The sequence below is a fragment of the Rhodnius prolixus genome, unplaced genomic scaffold, assembly GCF_049639745.1.
Source record: "Rhodnius prolixus isolate KJV_2025 unplaced genomic scaffold, Rpr scaffold_3, whole genome shotgun sequence".
NCBI lineage: Eukaryota > Metazoa > Arthropoda > Insecta > Hemiptera > Reduviidae > Rhodnius > Rhodnius prolixus.
Genome location: NW_027411603.1, coordinates 37,299,517 through 37,320,337, shown reverse-complemented (window position 1 = coordinate 37,320,337; position 20,821 = coordinate 37,299,517). Strand labels below are relative to the sequence as shown.

The 20,821-nt window shown below is 32.2% G+C and overlaps 2 protein-coding genes across 3 annotated transcripts in view; one reads left to right on the top strand and one right to left on the bottom strand.

Annotated features, from left to right (window-relative positions):
- Nucleotides 1-1,928: 1,928 nt before the first annotated feature.
- On the bottom strand, nt 1,929-3,822 carry Sem1 (Suppressor of exocyst mutations 1). The gene is made up of 3 exons (XM_074124642.1): nt 3,641-3,822; nt 3,111-3,207; nt 1,929-2,069 (listed from the first exon to the last, which is right to left on the bottom strand). Exons 1-3 carry the CDS (start codon nt 3,717-3,719, stop codon nt 2,027-2,029), a joined length of 219 nt encoding a protein of 72 aa, XP_073980743.1. The 5' UTR covers nt 3,720-3,822; the 3' UTR covers nt 1,929-2,026.
- Nucleotides 3,823-11,168: 7,346 nt separating this feature from the next.
- LOC141452447 (uncharacterized) overlaps nt 11,169-20,821 on the top strand; it is a 58,365-nt gene continuing 48,712 nt past the window's right edge. The window contains exons 1-2 of one of the 2 annotated variants that reach the window (XM_074124610.1): nt 11,219-11,307; nt 13,334-13,367. Coding sequence is in view for 1 of the 2 variants with exons in the window: in XM_074124607.1 (XP_073980708.1) it covers nt 11,231-11,307 (77 nt within the window). In the remaining variant the exon portion in view is untranslated. Of the gene's footprint in view, nt 11,308-13,333; nt 13,368-20,821 lie in introns of both variants that reach the window. The other variant, XM_074124607.1, reaches the window with a different exon arrangement.

The window sequence follows — 20,821 nt, the reverse complement described above, 5'->3', positions numbered from 1 at the left end:
ACAATTGGGTAATGAAATCATAAAAATCGCAACAATACGAAGAGAGATGTAGAGGTTTGAAATTAGAACGATTTACAAAACCTCCAAATTTTAGCCTTCTTTATCTCAATAACTACTATCATTAAAACATTGTTATTTATACCAGCTATAGAGCTTACTTTTCTCTACAAGTCGGTAAAGAATTCATTGAAATCTGATCAATATGAAAAGAGATATCGTATAGTAGGTGTAAAAGCAGAACGTCGCTTTAATTTTACGTTGGGGATCCCTAATCCTTTCGTTCTTCTAAATTTCATCGCAATTAGGTAAAGTTTTATAGAGTAATTAGTAATAATAATTTTGGTGGTGGCCTCATATACTAGGGGCTAATTGCTCTGCCATCTGATCTCCAGCATCGAGACCCCCAAAAGCCACCTCTATATAAAATTCCGATTCGAATGACATCTCTTTCATGAAAATCGGTACGCGCGTTTAGGCGCAACGTGTTAACAAAAAAGGTAAGAACAAGAACATTTTCTGAAAAAGCCGTTTTTGCTCATTTTCAGCTACTTTTTTCTCGAAATCTGTTTGATCTGGGTTGTTGCAAAACAATTACGGTTATAAAGGAGGATTTGGCCAAAATTATACAGAATATTAGGTAATTTTATCTTTTACAGAAGAAAAAGAAAAAAAATTGTCAATGTTGGATGTTATGGAACGTTATTTTTTTCGTGCAGTTTTTGACGATCAACCCTTATACAACTATCCTACCGGACAGTTTTAATTAAATTTAAACATTTATTCAAAATTCTATTTACCCTGACATTTATAAAAATATATAATACTTTAGAATAAAATATTAAGTAATAAATCAAAGTAGTTCTTCCAAAGTGTACTTAAAAATTATTCCTACCTTTCTAACTCTTACCTTAATAAATTATACTTGAAGTGAAATATTTCTGAAGTCCCATACTAGCAAACGGCTTCAGTATAACAGTGTGAACTACAGGTCGGATGCATACACTTACCTTTCTTGGTTGTGATGGAAAATTATAATATTTTCAGTGAAATGCTCTTACTGAATTTTATACTTATATTTTTCTCTACAATTCACTAAAGAAATCATTAGATTCGGAACAATAAGAAAAAGAAGCAGTTTGGGCGAGGTAAACCGCAATGAACTGCCTCAAATTGCAAGAACAGGGGATTGTTTTCAATACCATTATCAATAATTCAGTTACTTTGCCATTCATTTCTTTGATTAGTGAGCATTTATGATTTTTTTAAATTCTTGATTTGTAAATGAAACGCCTTCCATAAGTTTCTACATTTTTATGACTTGAAGGCTTAATAAATAATGCCATTTGCAGCTCCTATTGGACCCGTTTAAATTAGTTGTCTCACTAATGCTATTTGGTACTCACATTTTTAATAACATATTGTAAAACAAAATTGGTAAAAACCTCTCCTTTTCTTTTTCCTTTTCATTAAGCGTTCACTAAAGCTGTGTAGCCAATTGTGATTAAATGATTGAAAAACAATATTATTGTACCATTATTATATTAATACAATAAACTTAAGCCAGCAAAAAATAAACCAAAGATTATTTAAATACCAAATAATATAAATAAGATTCAACTACATACGTACAATAGATGCTAAAGAAGGCGTTTTTAGGCTGAAATGTACCATAAAAGCGAAGAAAAAATTAGAGGAGTCCCACGAATTAATGAAAAACCTACGAAGTTATCTTTTATTTAAAGATCATAATCTTTGGACATTAAATAATAATGTCCAAATAATGCTGGACATTAAATTTGAAAATATTTAAATCTTTAAATTAATCTTTCACCATGTTCTTATCAAAACATTCTTATTTTACCTAGAAAACATTGTAAAAATTGCCAAATTTCATTTTAGCCACTTGGAAAAGTAAAAAATACAAAAAAGAAATTACAAAAAATTATATTAACACTTAATTGAAATAAATAACTTTGTATTTTATAAGTGAATTATTGAAGATTTTGCCACTTTCTCTGTAAATATTTTACTTTCTCACTGACTGCATTCGCTGTTTTTCTAATTCTGCCCTGAAACAATAAAACCAATTTTAATATAAAACTATTTTATCTCCTTAAATTTTTGAGAAATACATAAAGACATTAGTTTTCGAAAACATCCAGTGATGACAAATGAAATAGTTATTTTGTAAGGGAAAAGCGTGATACAATAATTTGATGATCCAATAAAAAACAGTAATAGCTTAAAGACAAGTGTTAAAAAAAAAAACTAATTAATTTAAAACGGTAAATGAATAATGTACAAAGTAGTTCTAAACATTCTCACTGAAAAGATTTATGGATAGATAAATCCAGGATTGTTTTAACTGCTCCAACAAAAATTTAATCTCCCTGTTTCAAATTCATCAAATCCCACAAAATCTTTGAGAAGAATATCAGTGTTTCTTATTCTCACTTTGCAAAAATTACAAAAGTATTCTTAGGCCACTATTTCTAAATTTGAGTAGCCTGCGTTAACACTTATCACCTAATCTTCCGACAATTTGTTAACTTGATATGTCAGGGGCATGAATATTGTAGTTGATTTTCCAAACACAAGTTCCTGGCAAGATAAGAAAGAAGGGCGTAATTTTTGAAATATATACATAGGTATATTATTGTATTCTAAAACTTTTTTGGAAAAACGCTGTAGTTCTTATTTTTTAGCGTTTTTGAGATCATTGGCACTCGAAGCTCTTTATCACTGCCCTCCCGATCTCTGGAAGATATCTCGTTCAGGCTGCTCTAATAGCCATTAGAGCTGTAAGAAACTCTTACGAAGTCAAAATTCGAGGGTACACATTTGAACCTGAGGTTTCTGATAACTATCAGCAATGCATTGAATTAACATTTTTATCGATTATCTAACCACCATACTACGTTAAATTTTACAGGTAAATTTGCTGAAAAATAAATAAAGCTAATGCTGTAGTTATAAAAACTTAATCAAAATTTGATTCAGGCTATTTCATTTTTGTGCTAAATGTTTTAACCGATTATGTTTTTCACTTAAATTACGAGATGTATGCACATTAAAATGAAATATAAGTAAGTACACAATTCTTTTCTAACCTCAATTGTACACTAAAGTCGTCTTCAATATTTTCATCATCCCAGTTGTGCTCCCAAACATTAATATCAGTCTCATCGTCATCTTTTCCAGTCCAATCTTTGCAATTACAAAAAGAAAAGATTAATATACTTAGACAAAATAAAGAATGTAATGATTGAAAAAGAAGTTAAATAATAATGCTAACAGTTTCTAGACTAGGACTAGATTAAAACCAACTATTCGTTAGCTTACATTGTTACGAATAAACTCGAAAATGAATACTAATCTAAACACTTTCAAAGTGTATTGAATGCATATATATTGCATAATACAGTGACTTATTTTTTAGAGCAAGTTAATTTTTTTGCACTTTCTACCCTTCATTTGCTAAAATTACTTTGTTTTATATGGGTCTGAACGTACATGGGAACATTAAGGACTACATTAACACAATAATTAACTAAATAAATTTAAATTAAAAGGACAGAATATCTTAACATTGTGTAGAAGTGCCACCAGCATCAATGCATCATTTAGAACAAATACTTACTCTCAGCAGGAAATTCTTCAAATTCATCATCTTCTTCTAGTAAACCTAAATCCGCCTTTTTTTCATTCTTGTCTCCCATCTTCCTATAGTATAACTTATACAGCACAGAATTTATGAATTGTAAATCCGAATAGGTAAAAGAGGTTATAAAAAAGTGTTGGTCACTTCATAACCTGAACTTTTAGAAACGCAAAACCATTGCGAGTCCTCTAGTGGAGCACATTAGTACTAAGGATATTAGACGGGTCACAAACTAGACTCAAATACCTAATAATATTTGTAACTTGAATTAATTTTGATTTCTTTCATTATCTTAATGTTTCATTACACCTTTATTTTAAAACATTAAAGCAGATCACGGCGATATCAGATATTTAGTATTCAGAATGTTGTATTAAAAATATTTCATTATTGTAAATTAAATGAATCAATAACACATTAGTAGAAAATAACATGGAATAACTAACAAGCATGACCATTTAATTTTTTGTTGGCGAATTCCTTTTGAAAAAAATATTTTTCCCATTGTAAATTCTATCTGAGCACATGAGATTACATAGGTATAGGTCAATATTATCCATCTCAGAAACAGGAACTTTAGAGACTCCTAGGAAGAGAAAATCTAAGTGTAACACACAATATTTGAACTCAGGACTATTTTCCAGCTTAATATTCCATAGCACTAAAAAGACTGAACTAATTCTTTCTCTAAAAAATCCAATTAATTAAAGTTATTTTTAAAACTGAAACATTCTTTTCTATAGAAACAGAAAATGGTGGCTGGCAGTAAACTAGAAACTTAAATGAAATAGAATTTTAGTTTAAAATAATTAAGTTCTATTCAGGTGGCATATTCGCAATCAGTCAATAGAAAATCACTGTGATTATCGTACATTAGTACTGTTACAATGCTCTGACTGATCAGTAATGGGTAATTGTACGATAGATAATTTCTAACAGCACGCCTTTATCAAATCTAATAAGACCTGGTGTAGTTTGGAAAATTAGCTGTGAACGCGTTCTTGATCTTAAATGAGGATAAAACTAAATATATCAAACATCAACAAGGTAGCTAAAAAAAAGGTAGAAATAATATGGTATATAAAAAACAGGCCTTTTTTCTTGTTGTTCAGTATCTACTGCGTGTTGGTTCCCAATGAGCGGAGCTATTGCTTATGTACAGCACCATTGGATAAAAAAGTTGACCCAGCTGAAACGTTTTTTACTAAATAAAAAATGTTCTTCCGTAGCGTGCTTGATAATGATAAACAAAATTATTCACTTTATTTTGACTTCCTCAAAATTGAACTTCTTCCTCACCTTACTTTATGGTCCTCACTCGCTCCTTCAGACTACCACTTATCCCGAACCACGGCTCATTTTTCGCAGGGTAAAACTTTTAGGCAAGAGAAGTTGAAAGCAAGTTAAATTGAATTCATTGTCTCCAAAGAATCTCCGGGTACCAAAGAGAAATTGAATTTCTATGTCATATGGATTTCAAATGTCTAGGAAATCTTGTGAAGGAAGAGAGTGTTGTAACAATCAATCAGAATATTATCAGCTTTTAGCTAATATATTTTCCATCCCCTTTTTCAAACATCAAAAAGATATGTCCTTGCCAGTTGCTTTTTTTAGTCAAAGAAGAAGACTAGCCAAGCACCTTCTGATGTATTTTGCATCTGCTCAATGCTATCCCCCTCTTGAAAAAGTGTGGCTCTCAGTTTCTGGCATTCCATTTAAATTAGTTTTCAAAAATCAGCTTCATATAAAATTTTTCATGAGAACGTTTTTATTCAATAATCAAAATTATACTTTTTGCACACAGCAGATACATATTGGATATTGGGATTGTGGAATATAAGATATATTATATCCTAAGCTTAAAAGTGCTCTAATTATTTTCAGCTTTTAAATAAGTGGCAAGTAACAGTAAGTATTTTGCTAAGCAAAAAGTTGAAACCCAAAAGAAGTTTTTTTTCTACTATATAAAAAAGATTTTAGCTATGTATCTCACATTTCCGATGCCACTGAAAAAATAAACCTTTATTAAATTTATAAATTTACCTTCAAAATAATTTAAAAAAGGATTCCTCTTTAAAAAATTAATTTATTTTAATATGTTTCTTCCATTTAGTTTTTTGATATACATTCGTTCCTTAATTTTGGCCTAGTACTTAAAGTTTGAGTGTATTTGTAACCGAAATATCCGCTAGATGGCACCGTCTGCACTAGTTGGTTGTATTATTTTCATTTATTTATTCTGTAGCAGCGCACAATGTACAAAAGGAGATGAGAAATAAAGGAAATATAATAGATACATATCTGTTACAGAGACTTGAGTGGATTGATAGAGAGATGGAAGTTAGTTTCTCATACTCGCAAACTTACACAGCAACCTCTCTAAGATATCGGCGTTATGTGTTAAGATGGTCAAGGGGCCACCGTCACTTTAGTCTGCTATGAGATTTGAAGGAAGTTTTCTGGTGGGCACAGCGTGAATCAGAGGGGGTAGTAATGTTTTAGGTAGCGAAATGAGAGGAATATTTAGGTCAGAGAATATTGTGTGATTGGGGAACATGTAGGGAGTCTTCACTAATATCAGAATCAGAGTCAGTTAAGAACGTTTGTCGAATAGTCTTTTTAACCGAAGGTTGAGGTCAATTCATTTGAGTCTCACGAGAGGGTCCCATGTGAATCGTTTGTCAAGGTGTAGTCCGAGATATCGTACTTGGTTAATAATGGGTGTAGAAGTAGAGAGGAGAGAAGATGAGCATTTGCTAAATGATGACATCCATGCTGTCATCGAGTTTCTGATTATCCTTTCAAAAACATTAAATAAAATTAAGAAGGCATTTGCCCTTAAATTATTGAACTAGAAATATCTCTTAGTGAAAACGCTCGCAGAAACAAGAGATATCGGGGTAGGATTAAAGTCAGACGGATTGGCTAGGAAAGCCTAAAAAAGAGTTTAATCTGGCATTTGCATTGATATCCAATGAAAAGATATCTCTGGTAAATGAAAAATCTAGAACAACCCCTTGCGAAAGGTAATTTTGTGAATGAATCACCCTGAGAAAGAACAATGTCCTAGTTCAAGGCAATCATAATAAAAAGCTTGTTTTCTTTAAAAAAAAAAAAAAAAAAAATACTGAGTAAGATTTAAGCAACAATTGTGCCATCATTATTTCAACAAAACAGCTCTATACGATTCCATTAAATACAGTTGTTAGATGGTTAGAAAACAGAAACTCTAGAACAGTGGTCCCCAAACTTTTTTGACCCATGGACCCCTTTTTGTAGCCAAAACTTGCCCACGGACCCCCAAGTGAAAAAGCTACATAAATGCATAGTTTAAAAATTACAAATTTAAAAAAACATTTTGTTGAAGAAGTATTTATTGAAATTATAACTTTTGTTTAAAATAAAATTTAAAAAAATTAATAATTTGTATGAACGTGATGAGATGTTATGAGTGTATTTATATCCGGCTCAATGTTTGTGAGTAGCAACCGCAAATCCCTAAGAGTAATCTTTGGTTCAGGTCTGCATGAAGAGCCTTTAAATGTGGCAGAGAGCAAGCAAATCTTCATCTCTATTTTACAATTTTGAAAGATTTGGAAACTGAGAACGTTCTTCTCTTCCTAAGTTTTGTATTTACAGAAAATGTTTTGCAACAAACGGAGATATTACGCTTTTAGTTTTGATTAAATTTAATTGGTCACCTTGTTAGTCTCTAATTTCCATAATAATAAAAATGAATCATAGTTTTATTATTTTATATTGAACCTTGTGCGGACCCCCTGACGTTGTTCAGGGACCCCCAAATCAATTTTAATTTTCCACGGACCCCCTGAATAATACCGGGGACCCCTGAGGGTCCGCAGGGACCACTTTGGGAACCACTGCTCTAGAACATTAGGCGATTCTGATTAACTAGAGAAACTACGAGCTGAAATTTAAATTTTCAATCCTCCACTAAAATTTCGTACACCCCTAAGCGTCCTTAGTCATTGAATTTCTTTTTATATATAATTTAAATTATTAAATTAAATAAAAGGGAATTTATCAATAAATTGCTGTGGTGTCAAACAGTATATCATGAGGAACAATTTAGTTTCCAAGGTTAAACAGCAATTCACCCCCAAAATCTTTTTATTCTTGTTACAGACTGAAATATTAAAGTCACTCCAAAATAAAAAAATAAGAAAAAGCTTTCCTTTTATTGGACAGTTTACATTATCTGGACTCAATTCTCAACAATTTTTTTTTTTTAATCTATGTAAAAACTTAGAAATAAACTAAAATTCTTAAAATTGAAGAGTATGTACTGGCTAGTAATAACATTGAATGTTAAAATTATCGCCCTTGGGCGAAATACATAAAATGTGACCTACAATAGCATTTTTATTGTTAGCTATAACTGAGTAGAGGGTTGCGTAATGCTTACCATTCAATGTTCCAAAAGATAGTCCAGTTTCATTTAATTTCTTCTTCTTCTTATTTTCTAGACATTTTAGAATTAAAATTGGCAGTTCACTGGTAATCGTTTTGTAGAAGTGGATAATGATCAAACTATAAACCCAGGCTTGGGTAATATCAACACAGATATCTGATGTATTATTCAGGATTTTTTTATTTTTATTTGTAGGTATTATTTATTATTTTGGAGAGGAATCACGTTTGAACATAATTCTGTTATTTTTGTTCTTACTAAAATGCAAAATTCTTCCTGGTTTTTTAACTTATTGACTTGTTTTATATTTACTTAAATATTATAATCCTGCAACCAGTAAATATGCTGAGGCATAATAGCAGTAATTACTCAGTTTAAACTCTCAAATTTTCTACTAATTTTAAAGTTTGAACAACTTTACCTTTAGAAGTTTTGAAATATGTCAAAATGTTGACAATATGGTAAATTTCTTTCAATATTGTGCCTATTCTCAATATTATTTTTCTAAGCACATTTTACAAGATTAAGAATAAGATATTTTTAATCGTTGATTTGCTGGTCGACCTGGTTCCTATGCAATAAGATTTGATCATCTGTAGATAGATCATATTCTGTATCTATTCTAAAAGATGAAAAAAGTCAATCACATAATTCGCCGTTTATAAGAAGATGACACATTCATCTTTCTGCTACCGAAGGATAAAGGCACTCTTCAATCTGAGGACTCATCGAAATTTTCTTTTGCTTGCCAGTAGGCTTAAAAAAAAGAAGAATTTGAAGTAAGTAACCACGGGGACCTGTGTACACATACAGGTCCCGTATGTGTGCGTATATGTGATAGACTTACTTATTTAAAGTAACAGCAAGCTTTAATTTGGGACCCTATATACCACCAATATTTATATAAATGTTATTTTAAAACGTTTGTTGAGAGGTCTAGCCAGGAGTTTGTACCTCTTGTGGTTTTCAACGCGTTTAACTCTGGGGTCCAAATGAATCTGTCCAGGTACAGTCCAAGACTCCGCACACATCAGCTGATGGAATAGGTCTGTTACAGAAGAAGATGGTTGCAAGTTTTGGTCATTTTGAGGATACAAAACCATCTATTTAGTTTTGACAATGTTAATCTTTATACACCATTGTTGTTCCATGATTGTGAGACTGAAGAGAGTGAACATCGAATATATGATCAGTATGTGCAGCGAGGAGAGTAATGTAAGCAAAACTGTAAGAGGTTTGTGTGACTTGCTTCACGTAAGCGGTCTGAGTACAAAGAGTTAAGAAGAGGAGCTAAAATACTCTCAAACGGTATCCCGGCATTTACATGGTAATTAGAAGATTGGGAAAAGCCTCAGTCATTTTGAAAATGTCTCATTTAGGTAAGAATTAAGAATGAGACAATATGTGCTGGGTTCAACGTTTTCAGCAACCAAAAAGTATCTTCACTGATACATTGTAATGTATTATAGAAAAGAGACAACTAAATAAAAGTCATTTGGAACCAAATTTTTGTTTGAACCTGTGATTACATTTTCGGATTGGTAAAATAAAAAACAAACAAATAATAGATGTTAAAATTCTCATTGATAAATGGTAATCACTACATAAATAACGCAAGCAATATTCATATTTCACTCGGAGTGAACTGATTTATTAGAATAATAAAAACTTAGTTGCCGAGTGTTAGAAATATTAATGAGATTGGTTTTATTTATGACAGGGCTTATTACTAGTAAAAAGGTCAACTCCTAGGGCTGTCTGAGCATTTTGTTATTGGTTTGGATACATATTAAATTGGATTACTTTCAAGATATTAGTTTACCTGAGGGCTCATTTTTATAAAGACAGATACATACTATTTCTCGTTGTCTACACATATGAGAAGTAAACATCATAATGAGATAAACCTTATTTATCAGCTAATCAAACTATCAAAGGGACATAAATACCAATGAATGAATTGGTCAAGTAACCCAATAGATAATCTTATTTATTTTTGTGTAATTTTTTGTTAGAAATATTTTATTTCATAATATTTTTGTATATTTCTCTTTAATATTCGATATTATTAGTAAATTTTAATTCTACTTGAATATTTAAATACATTTTGAATAAATAAATTCTCTCTTAAATGAAGGAAATGGAAATTTTGTAATAGAAAGATGATGAAGTAAAGAGGAACCGAAACGCATAGACTCTACTCTCAGGAACTCTACTTTCATGCTAAGTTTAGAGTGCCTTCAGGAATAAGTGAACTACTAGGATCTTGAAAGATGAGTTGTTAAATTAAATATTATATTAAATTGTTTGCGATAAATTACTCTTACATTTTTATCGAAATATAGCTAAGTAAATTGCAATAAAGTAGAGATAATTAAATGAAGTTAAATGTAGATTTGGATGTTTAGATCAGGATTGGTTTAAAACAAGGCCCTCCTTGAATAATTTTATGGCTCGCGAAATTCATTCTAATTTTACAATTAACAATTACAGTTTGGGAGCTTTATATTTCCTTCATATTTCTAATTGCTGTATCTTCTGTCTTACTGATGTAACCTCTGCGAAAATATGTCCAATTACTCGTATAGCACTAATCTATCTCTTCAAGTGTGTACAATTCTCGCTTTCTAGCTCAATTTTTAAATGGAATATAAGGTGATATTTTAATTCTCCACTTAGCTAACGAAGTTATATGATATTGACGGGAGTCAAGGACCGAGTTTTTGTGAGAGGAGAGGATTAAATTGTTTTGTGCGGGTCATCAGCTAAAAGTACTAAAAAGATCTGAATATTAGAGGAGATGTCGGCGGTGTATTTAGCCTAGAATACAGGCCTCAGGACACTCACTTTGTGGTGACCATTTTTTGCTGAAAAACATAATATTTCTTATTTAATTACAACATTGACATGAAGCTTTACAGAAAGTAGATCCTCCTAAATCCACCCTTATTTTATATCCTTAGTGAAAAGTGGCCTTGGTAAAACTAACTACCAAATACCTCTACTGCTACTCGACATTAAACATTCGGAGGGTGGACTCCGAGATATCCTTTTAGAGTAGGGAGGTTCCCACAGTAGTTGTACAAGTCTGATGGGAGAGAAAGCTCTGAACAACGAGGGGAGTGGGGCTACCTCAGATGGTCCCGCTGTTCAGTTCTTCAGTTATTCTGTTCCTCCCATTTGCATCAAGTTTCCAGATTTTACAAAAATTAAGGTAAGAATTTTTTTTTTTTTCAGTTATAGTTTCTTTTGTTACATGTATGTATATTAGACTTTTTTTAGGTTAATTTTTTGTTTAAATTGGTTGATGGAATCTAATATTTCTCCTCCAATTACTTTGATATCATTATTACTTCTTAAAATGGAATTATATAAAATATTACTTCTTCAATTTGGCTTTGGTTTTCTCTCTTTGTGTTCAGGAACCGTTCGTTCTTCTTCCTTGAAGGATGAACAGAATTTTGTTCAGTATCAAGGTGATATGAAATTTACTTTTTAATTGTTTAGTAGAACTTAACTTCTAAAATATGATAAAAACTTCTATAACAAAAAAAAAAAAAAAAAGAGAGATTGATTATGTTGACCAGCGGGAAGTTTTTATTCTAAACCTTTCGTGACCTCTCTAATAAGGAGCCTGTTGTTGCCACTACCTGTGAAACCGAGTAAAACTTTATTCAATCATAGTAATTTATATTCAAATATAATCGCATGGAAGATTAGCGGCGTGGATTTAATATTATCTAATGCGCAACAGAGTGGGTTAGAAACGAAGTCCGCAAAGTTAAGAAGTATTTCAATACTTCTTAAATACTGTAAAACATTACTGGGTTCGATTCCCTGGTCTAGGCCTTGGATTTTATTTGATGATTAATAAATGAAATTTACAGTAAAGTATGTTTGCTAGTTGCCTCCTTCCACGACACCAAATTGGTAGTTGGACGTAAAGCCAGCCTAAAAAAATAGGCATTACTTCACTCTTCTTCTTAATTTATTGTACTATATAAGGAATATTCTTAATTTTGTTTTAAAAATGTCAATTTTTATTTTTATGCAGGCTTTTCGTCCAACTACTATATATCCCAGGTGTCGTGAAATGTGGCGGATAGCTAACATACTTTACACTAATACTTAATTCATTAAATAAAATCCAACTTTAGGCCTGTAAATCGATCTCATAACACAACTTATCTTCAGCTCTAACCGTTCAGCTATTATGATGCCTTGATTTTTATAATTTTAAGATGTTTAAAGTATTTTGAGATTGTGGGTGCATCGACAGTTTTAGTGATTCAAAATGGTGAGATTTTGTTTTGTGTTTTTTCCTTCAATAAAGGTAAATTTCATACTTCAAGTAATAATTAAACAATTAGTATAGTTTGTGAGAATAATTGTAAAAGTTGAAGTCGAATTCTCTACAAACACAAAATAAAACCCTGAATTCCCAGATGAATTAAGTTCTTAAAGCCCTGTCAAGATCACTTTAAACTTCTTTCAGTACAATACAAAGTATTTCTTTAATCAGTTTGGAATTTCAATAAAATTTTGAGACAAGTTTCATTAATGCAAATTATGAGATAATGTAGGTTGACATTCTTTCTTTAATTTTTTCTGCCATTCGTTTCTCAATTAAGTTATTTAAATATTGTAAAAAAAGGAATATTTTATTATTATTATTATTAAAATGAATTAATTATTAACTAGAATATGAAATAAAACTTTATATCAGTAGAAAATATCACAAACTAAGCAAGTATCTTGTCCGGCTCGATACAAATATGAGGAAGAGTTGTAAATTATATAACTACTATATGTGGAGACCGGTCAATAATAGGGACCGTAATCCGACAGACAAGAACTCTCGAAAATATTTCCTGCAAACTGTAACACATATTCATATACCTACAAACACATAACTACATGCAAAATAAAGAATAAATAAAAACTTTAAACTTTTTCTTTAGGCACTAATTAAATTATTATTTTTTTCGCTATAATTATGAGTTCTTATAATCAATGAAGTTAATATTAATGGTAACTTAAAAATAAACAATAAATGCCAAATAATATCTATAGAAAACTGATCGCGATTCCTAGTCACTAGGTATAAAGGTTAATTGAATTCAAGAAAGACCACTTTTACGTAATTTTTTATTTTTATTTTTTATTTGATTTTTTTTTAAAATTTTTTAGATCAACTCCCTTTTTTATTTTTTAAAAATATTTTTCCTCTCTCTTCACAGTCAAAGATTACATGGATTTGGAACGATTTTAAAGGTATTTACTTTAAATATATTTATTATTTTATTAATAAAGAATTATGCAAAACTTAATGACTTCCTTATAGTTGTTATTCATATCTTTTTCTTTTTTAACACGTGGTTTTAGTGGAATACAGATTTTTCATTTAAAGTAATTTTTTTTTTTATATTTTCTTGATGTCAAAATGTATTAATTTCAGCTATGTAAATCTAAGAATCATTTATACACATGAAATGAGTTCGGTGAAACATGTACGATGATAGGTAATTCATTCAAAGGAAAACAAATCATGGTAAACTGGTCTCAGAATAACAGAACGGAACAATCGCAGCACCATGCCTGCGTCTTCATTATATTAATAGGGATTTAAATATTCAAGTTATCAAAATATAAGAAAATCGGTTGAGAGGAAAAGTCAATTTATTGCGTTACTTTTGTGGCGAGTTTTCCGGGCAGTTTCTAAGATTAAAGTAACTTTCATTTTATAGGAGAGTTCAAATTTTTCACATATGCCATCTAAAGAGCGGTTAGAGGCGAGACCTGCCATACATTGATCATAATTGAAGTTTAATATGAACCTTTAAAGTAACGAAGTAAGATTACTAGACGCTTCCCCCTATGTCTCCTAATTTTGATGTTTGGACGTAAAATCCGCCTGAAAAAATAGGCATTACTACGGTTCACAACCTTTAGAAGAAACGTTCAAATGTTCTTTCTGCTTGAACTCACTATAATTCGAACTCCACGCTAAAAAAAAACAAAAAACAAAGAAGGCCTAGACTTTGCTGGCCATGTCTTCTAAATGAAACTCCATCCAGTGAAATAAAGAGAGCTTCTTTAACTTTGTATAATGAAACGTAAAAAAACCTCTCGATAGAAAGCAAACTGGGGAAGAACACAGAGTATTGGCAACTATCCTTAAAAGATGAGGTTATTTATTTAGTTATTTTTAAGAATGTAATCGACTTTCTGCTTTCTTTTGTCTCATAAAACACGACATTTTTTTAAGTGAGGAACCAACTTTAGTTATATAGCAGTTTATCGTATTATGCGCTTAACTTGGTAGTAGGAAATCAGAATTGGGTTTAAAGGACACGTTGCGAACAAGAAGTCCAAATTCTAACTCCCACTTTGCGAGCTATTCTACCCAAAATTAACTAGGAATCTTTCCGTATTGCGATTGATGATGAACGAACAGATTTAAAATAGCCATGTCCAATGACTTCAAGGTCTTTTATTTAGCAAGTTATCTTTAATTCCGCTTTAAATTCTACTGTATAGATTAGTTGTATTGAAATTAATCTAGTTGTACTAAAGACGTTTCCTGAGACATTGACGTTCATTTCTTTCGAAGGTGCATCTATTCTTATTTTTACACTTATTGATTTCTCTCAAAATATATAATCGTCTAACTGATAGAAATCAATTTGTTTAACCTTGAATCTAAACTGTGACGATATGCCTCGTTTAACAACCGCCAGTTGTCTAAGTAACAAAGTAAAAAAAAGAATTGTTTACAAAGAAAACATTAGTTTAACATTGATGTTTTTAATATTAGGTCATTATATGTATTATTTCAAAATAGTAAAAGTTAATTTTGCAATATTCATTAAATTATTTCCATACGGATTTTATTTATAAAATTTGAACCTTGACTTGGTGACATATCCTTTTTGACCTTCTGAAATTCTAGAAATACAATAAAGTTTTGCATTTAACTATCTTTTTTATGAAAAGTTATATAAACAACAACAATAAAAAAAAACGCCTACACAAATCTTTTGACATAGATCTGCATGTGCTCGACAAAAAGTTAATCTTACAGTTGAAGAAATTAGTCTTTTACGAAGTGTATACTGTTAAAGTATTAAGTATCTGAACTTTGAGAATTATAAGAGAAAGTTGGATGGGAGTTCAGAAAATCTTCTTCATCTTCTTCTTCTTTCCTGGCTCTACAACCCAGTGATGTGGGTCTTGGCCTCCTCAATATACTTCCGCCAGTCGTCTCTATCTCTAACGGCCGCCATCCAGTTACGCAGTCCGAGGATATTCCTCGCGTCCTGGGCAACTCCATCATTCCAACGCAGTCTAGGTCTCCCTAGACTCCGTCTCCTATCCGGGGTCCCGCGCAGCAATTTGGAGGGAATCTCATCGGCACTCAGCCTCGCCCACATGGCCTGCCCATCTCAGCCGGTTTAGTTTAATCCAGGCTACTACTGGGGGGTTTCTTCATTAGATCATATAGCTCTCTATTCTTCCTACGTCGCCAGGTCGTGCCTTCACGTACTGGGCCGTAGATTTTGCGCAGTAGTTTTCTCTCGAACACCGTTTGCAGGTGTTCGTCTGTCTTTGAAATGGTCCAGGTTTCTGAGGCGTATGCCAAGACAGGCCGAATGAGGGTCTTGTACAGCTTAAGTTTGGTGCCTCTTGTCAGCAATTTACTTTTAAGGTGCTTATTTAGGCCATAATAGCACCTGTTAGCCGACATCAACTTCCTTCCTATTTCTTAGGAGACGTCATTATCCGTTGTCACTAGAGATCCCAGGTAAACAAACTCAGATACATTTTCAAACGTTAGTCCCGTATGCGGAGTGGGTCTTTTTGTGCTGGGCCGGTGGTTCAGAAAATCAATTGTTTCAAAAAGCAATAAAAAGAATTAAACCTTATTTTTCAAACTTCTTTGAATTTTTGAAATCTCTTGTGAGTAGAGGCGAAAAATAACAATTTTCTTCCAATGAGATTCTTTTGATAGAAAAATATGATTTTTTGAGACTTTTTTTCTAACTTGGTTACCTCTTAACATCCGGTAAGTTAAGGTCAATTTAATGTTTGGAAGCCTTACCATGAAGTTATCCCAATTAGAAAGGAAATTATACTATAAAGGATGCGTACCTTTAAAGTAAGACCAACTTTAAAAAAAGCTCCACTATAAAAGATACTTAACTTTTAAGCGCTCAATTATGATCTTCTCATTTTCCACAGAAAATCATGAACAGTTTTTGGGCAAAAGTGTGCAATGAAATTTGGCCAACAGAACCTAAAACTAAGTTTTAATACTAACCTGTACTAACCGTTCTCAAGAAAACAGAGAAAGAAACAAAGTCCCTACCTTTTCCCAGAAAATAATTTTAAAGCGACCTGTTACCTCATTGTCCTTTTGTTCTGAATGTTCAAATGTCCAAATACCACATTTTGGCCTGAAAGTGTTCACTCATGCAGATCTACAATATTCTTAAGTAATCAAAACTGATGGTTTTAATGATCAACTGAATCCCTCTAGAAACGAACATCATAACTGCTCTATTTCAAGACCATTTATCACCCATTCCGTAAAGAGATATCTGAGATTTATCACAAATGAGTCGCTCTGAGAACTTGGGCAGAATTATCAATCGGATGTTGGGAAAACTAGCACGAAAAACCTATAAGGGCTTTTCTTGCTTTTCTGAAGAGGCCCACTCTAGATGTACCATTTTGGTTTCCCGTATTACTTGAAACGAATGTGTTCACTGGAAATTTTACTTTTCCCTTCTTATTTTACATTTTTTTTTAGAATTTGTTAAATTCTTTGTAGAGTTCTTTTACTTCACAGATATCTTTAAGACATTCATTTTATTGCAGTCTTTAGGAAGCTGAAAAGAGCTAATATTCCTTTGTTCTATCTCATCGTTTGGAGAACTAATCTAATCAAATTATTTGGTTTGGAGGATGAAAATATTAAATTTTTATCTCTTAAGCAGAAATGAGAGCATTGCATTCCCTGCATTTGATTTTAGTTTTAATACCATGATTAATTGCATAATTGGCTTAACCATCATGATTCGAACATTATTGCCGTTTTTAGCATGCCAATATAACATGGATCTGTAATTTTACATCATAAGCATACAACCACACGAGAAACATGCTTATAGTTCATAAATTTATTTACCACTTTCTACAATTGTTTGCTAAATGTTTTGTAAATTAGTATCTTTTTTCTAATTATTGTTTCCCTTTTTATAATTAAAATGATTTTAACAAAAGAGAAATAATCTGTATTCAAAAATGTCTGCAATATTAAAATTCTGTTTACATTGTAAAAGTATATTTTCTTGTTTTATTTACAGTTGTTCATTATGTAATATCAGATATTGTAATTTCGTCTAGATTTACTTGAGTTTTATCTCAAGAATAAACAACAAAAAAATAAAAATAAAATAAAATAAAAAATAGTAATAATCATTTTGAAATTGTATTATTAATTTGTTTTGGATATATAATTGGCGCCAATATAAAAAAAGAAAGAAAGAATTCTGGTTACTTAGTAGGTGTTAAGTTTCCTGAGATTGCATTATACTTTTAGGCTTATTGATTACACTTTCTAATTGGTCCAATTTACTAATTGATCTGAATAATTTGTTTTTGGGATGGATTTTTCCTACTTCTTCTTTTTTCTCACCTGATAATATCTAACAATTATAAAAGAAATATTTTTACGAGGGTCGTTTGAAAAGTCCGTGCAAAGTCAGAGAGATAGCACCACTGGCGCGTATCGAGGTTATGTTTAGTTAGTAGCATCTCTTGGAAGAACACACACCAAGTTTCAGCCAGATCGGTCTATTTCTTTGTGTTTGGCATTCGTTTGAATCGAGGAAGTCGAGTGATTTTCAAAAAATGGACGAAAAAGAATTTCGTGTGTTGATTAAACACTACTTTATGAAAGGCAAAACGCCTCAGGAGACTAAAGAGAAGCGTGATAAACATTATGGTGACTCTGCACCTTCGATTAGAACAGTTTATAAGTGGTTTCAAAATTTTCGGAGTGGCCATATGGGCACAAGTGACGCTGAACGTTCTGGACGCCCTGTTGAGGTTACTACTCCAGAAATCATTGATAAAATCCATGATATGGTGATGGATGACAGAAGAGTGAAGGTGCGTGAGATTGCTAGTGCTGTGGGCATCTCGAATGAACGGTTACATAATATTTTGCATCAACATTTGGACATGACAAAGCTATCCGCAAGATGGGTGCCGCGATTGCTCACGCTTGACCAAAAACGAAATCGTGTGAAGTGTTGCAAGGACGGTTTGCAGCTGTTCCAGAAGAATCCGCAGGACTTTAAGCGTCGTTTCGTCACTGTGAATGAAACATGGATACATCACTACACTCCTGAGACCAAAGAACAATCTGAACAATGGGTTACCAAGGGGGAATCTGCGCCAAAAAAGGCGAAGACCGTTCCTTCGGCCGGAAAGATTATGGCAACTGTCTTTTGGGATTCGCAAGGAATAATCCCCATCGACTATCTGGAAAAGGGTAAAACTATTACAGGTGCATATTATTCATCGTTTTTGGACCGTTTGAAAACCGAGCTGTAAGAAAAACGCCCACGATTGGCCCACAAAAAAGTCCTTTTCCATCACGACAACGCACCAGCTCACACCTCAGCAGTTGTGGTCGCAAAATTAATGGAAATAGGGTTCCAACTCGTTTCACATCTCCCCTATTCCCCAGACTTGGCTCCCTCGGACTACTATTTGTTCCCCAATATGAAGAAATGGCTGGCGGGAAAAAGATTTTATTCAAACGAGGAGGTGATTGCAGAAACGAATGACTATTTTTCAGACTTGGACAAATCCTATTATTCGGAAGGGATCAACAAACTAGAGCAGCGTTGGACGAAGTGTATAAGCCTAAAAGGAGACTATGTTGAAAAATAAAAAAGGTTTACCCCAAAAAATTAAGTAGTTTTTATTTTTGCACGGACTTTTCAAACGACCCTCGTAAATCAAGTAAACAGCTATAGAACGGACAGCACTAACTGTTACGGGGAAATCTTATTTAACAATACGAGTATATGTAGTTTTTGCTCGATCACATGAATGAAATATTTTATCGGCTAGATCTGTTATCTGATGTCCTTGGTCTGTGCAAAGGAATACAGGTGATGAGATGTTACATAAGAGATTGTTCGAACTGTACTCAGTGGCAGTCATAGTCTTGAAAAATCGAGCTACACTTCGAGAACTATAACTTCTTTTCTCTTCACATCCCAATCTTTACAGGACTTTGTCAGAGATATTCAAGTTCACCTATTCGTATTAAATGTCTGGCCCATCAGTGCCAAGCAAATTTAATCTCTTACATTTGACCTCATTTATTTATTTAAATATCTTACAAACTTCGATGGTGCATTCTCTTTTAAAAAAATAAGAAGTTATCTTTTTCTTCTGCTTCAAGATCTGGCCCAAATTTGGAGATAAATAAGATAAGACTGAGCGAGTCATAAACTATAAATATGGGAAATTTTGGGATCAAATTGTTTTCAAAAACTGGATTTTTAATCAGACGTATAGCTTTAAATTGTACATTTATGGTTCGAAAAACTGTTCGAGGAATTATTGCAATAGATTAAATTTTCAAACTAAATTGTTTATCTGAAGCAGATGTTTTTAACAACCGAAGCATTTGAAGAACATTTTTGTACTTTTTAAATCTCTGTAGTCACGCTAAAAGCAAAATGGTGCGTTGATATTTATATTTGGGTATATTTGGATGATGCGTTACCTTGGGGTAAGTAGCATTTCTTAACTAGTTTTAGGGTTAACCCAATTGGCCGGCTTTCTTCTCTTACTAGGACTTCCACAAAGAATCTGGTCGTTTACCAGGTATTTCAGGCAGGACATAACCTTACTAGATGAAGCTGGAAGAGAACTGACTAGCTTCAGGTAATGGTGTTCTCAATCTGCCTGCCAGCTCCCAGATTTCTGGGATTTCCGTAGGTTCCTTTGTGGTTACCGGGTTCGAAGTGGTGCAAGCTTTCCTAAAAGCACTCTCAATCATTTACTTTTGGATGCCAGTTCAGGAATATCTGGCAAGGAAGTGGCGGAAAATGTGGCTATCCCTAACTCTTCAATTTTCCCAATTCTTTACCTCAAATTCCTTTGGCATAAAGTCCCTCACTTCCTAGCACATTTTAAGGACTAGTAAGTAAATGAACTCCGACATCAAAACCATAAAAAATTGAAAATTTTTTATTATCTTTATAAACCAAATTTCACCATCTTTTGGAAACAAAATAATATTTTGTTTAAAGTATTTTAAAAAGTCATTTAATTAAATTAATTGCTGCTTTATTTAGACAAGTGAAAAGAGAAAGAGGGTGAATTACAAGGCTGCAAAATGAGAGATACTGAGGTATCACTTGCTTTCTACAATAAAAGATATCCTTAAAAATGTAAATAGAACCAAAGTCTAATCACAAATTTTTATTTAATCAAATTGTCTTTATTTGCTAACAATCAATTAAATTCCACCAGTTACCTAATTCTTCTCCTTTAATTCAATCTAATTATTCATTTTAACTTTCCTCTTTTTTGATTTTGTGTCTTAAAACAATAAAAACAAAAACTATTAGTGACCTCTATTTGATTGATTTGCGTTTCATTTTACATGGCTTTTTTTCTTTCCATTTAAAAGCTCC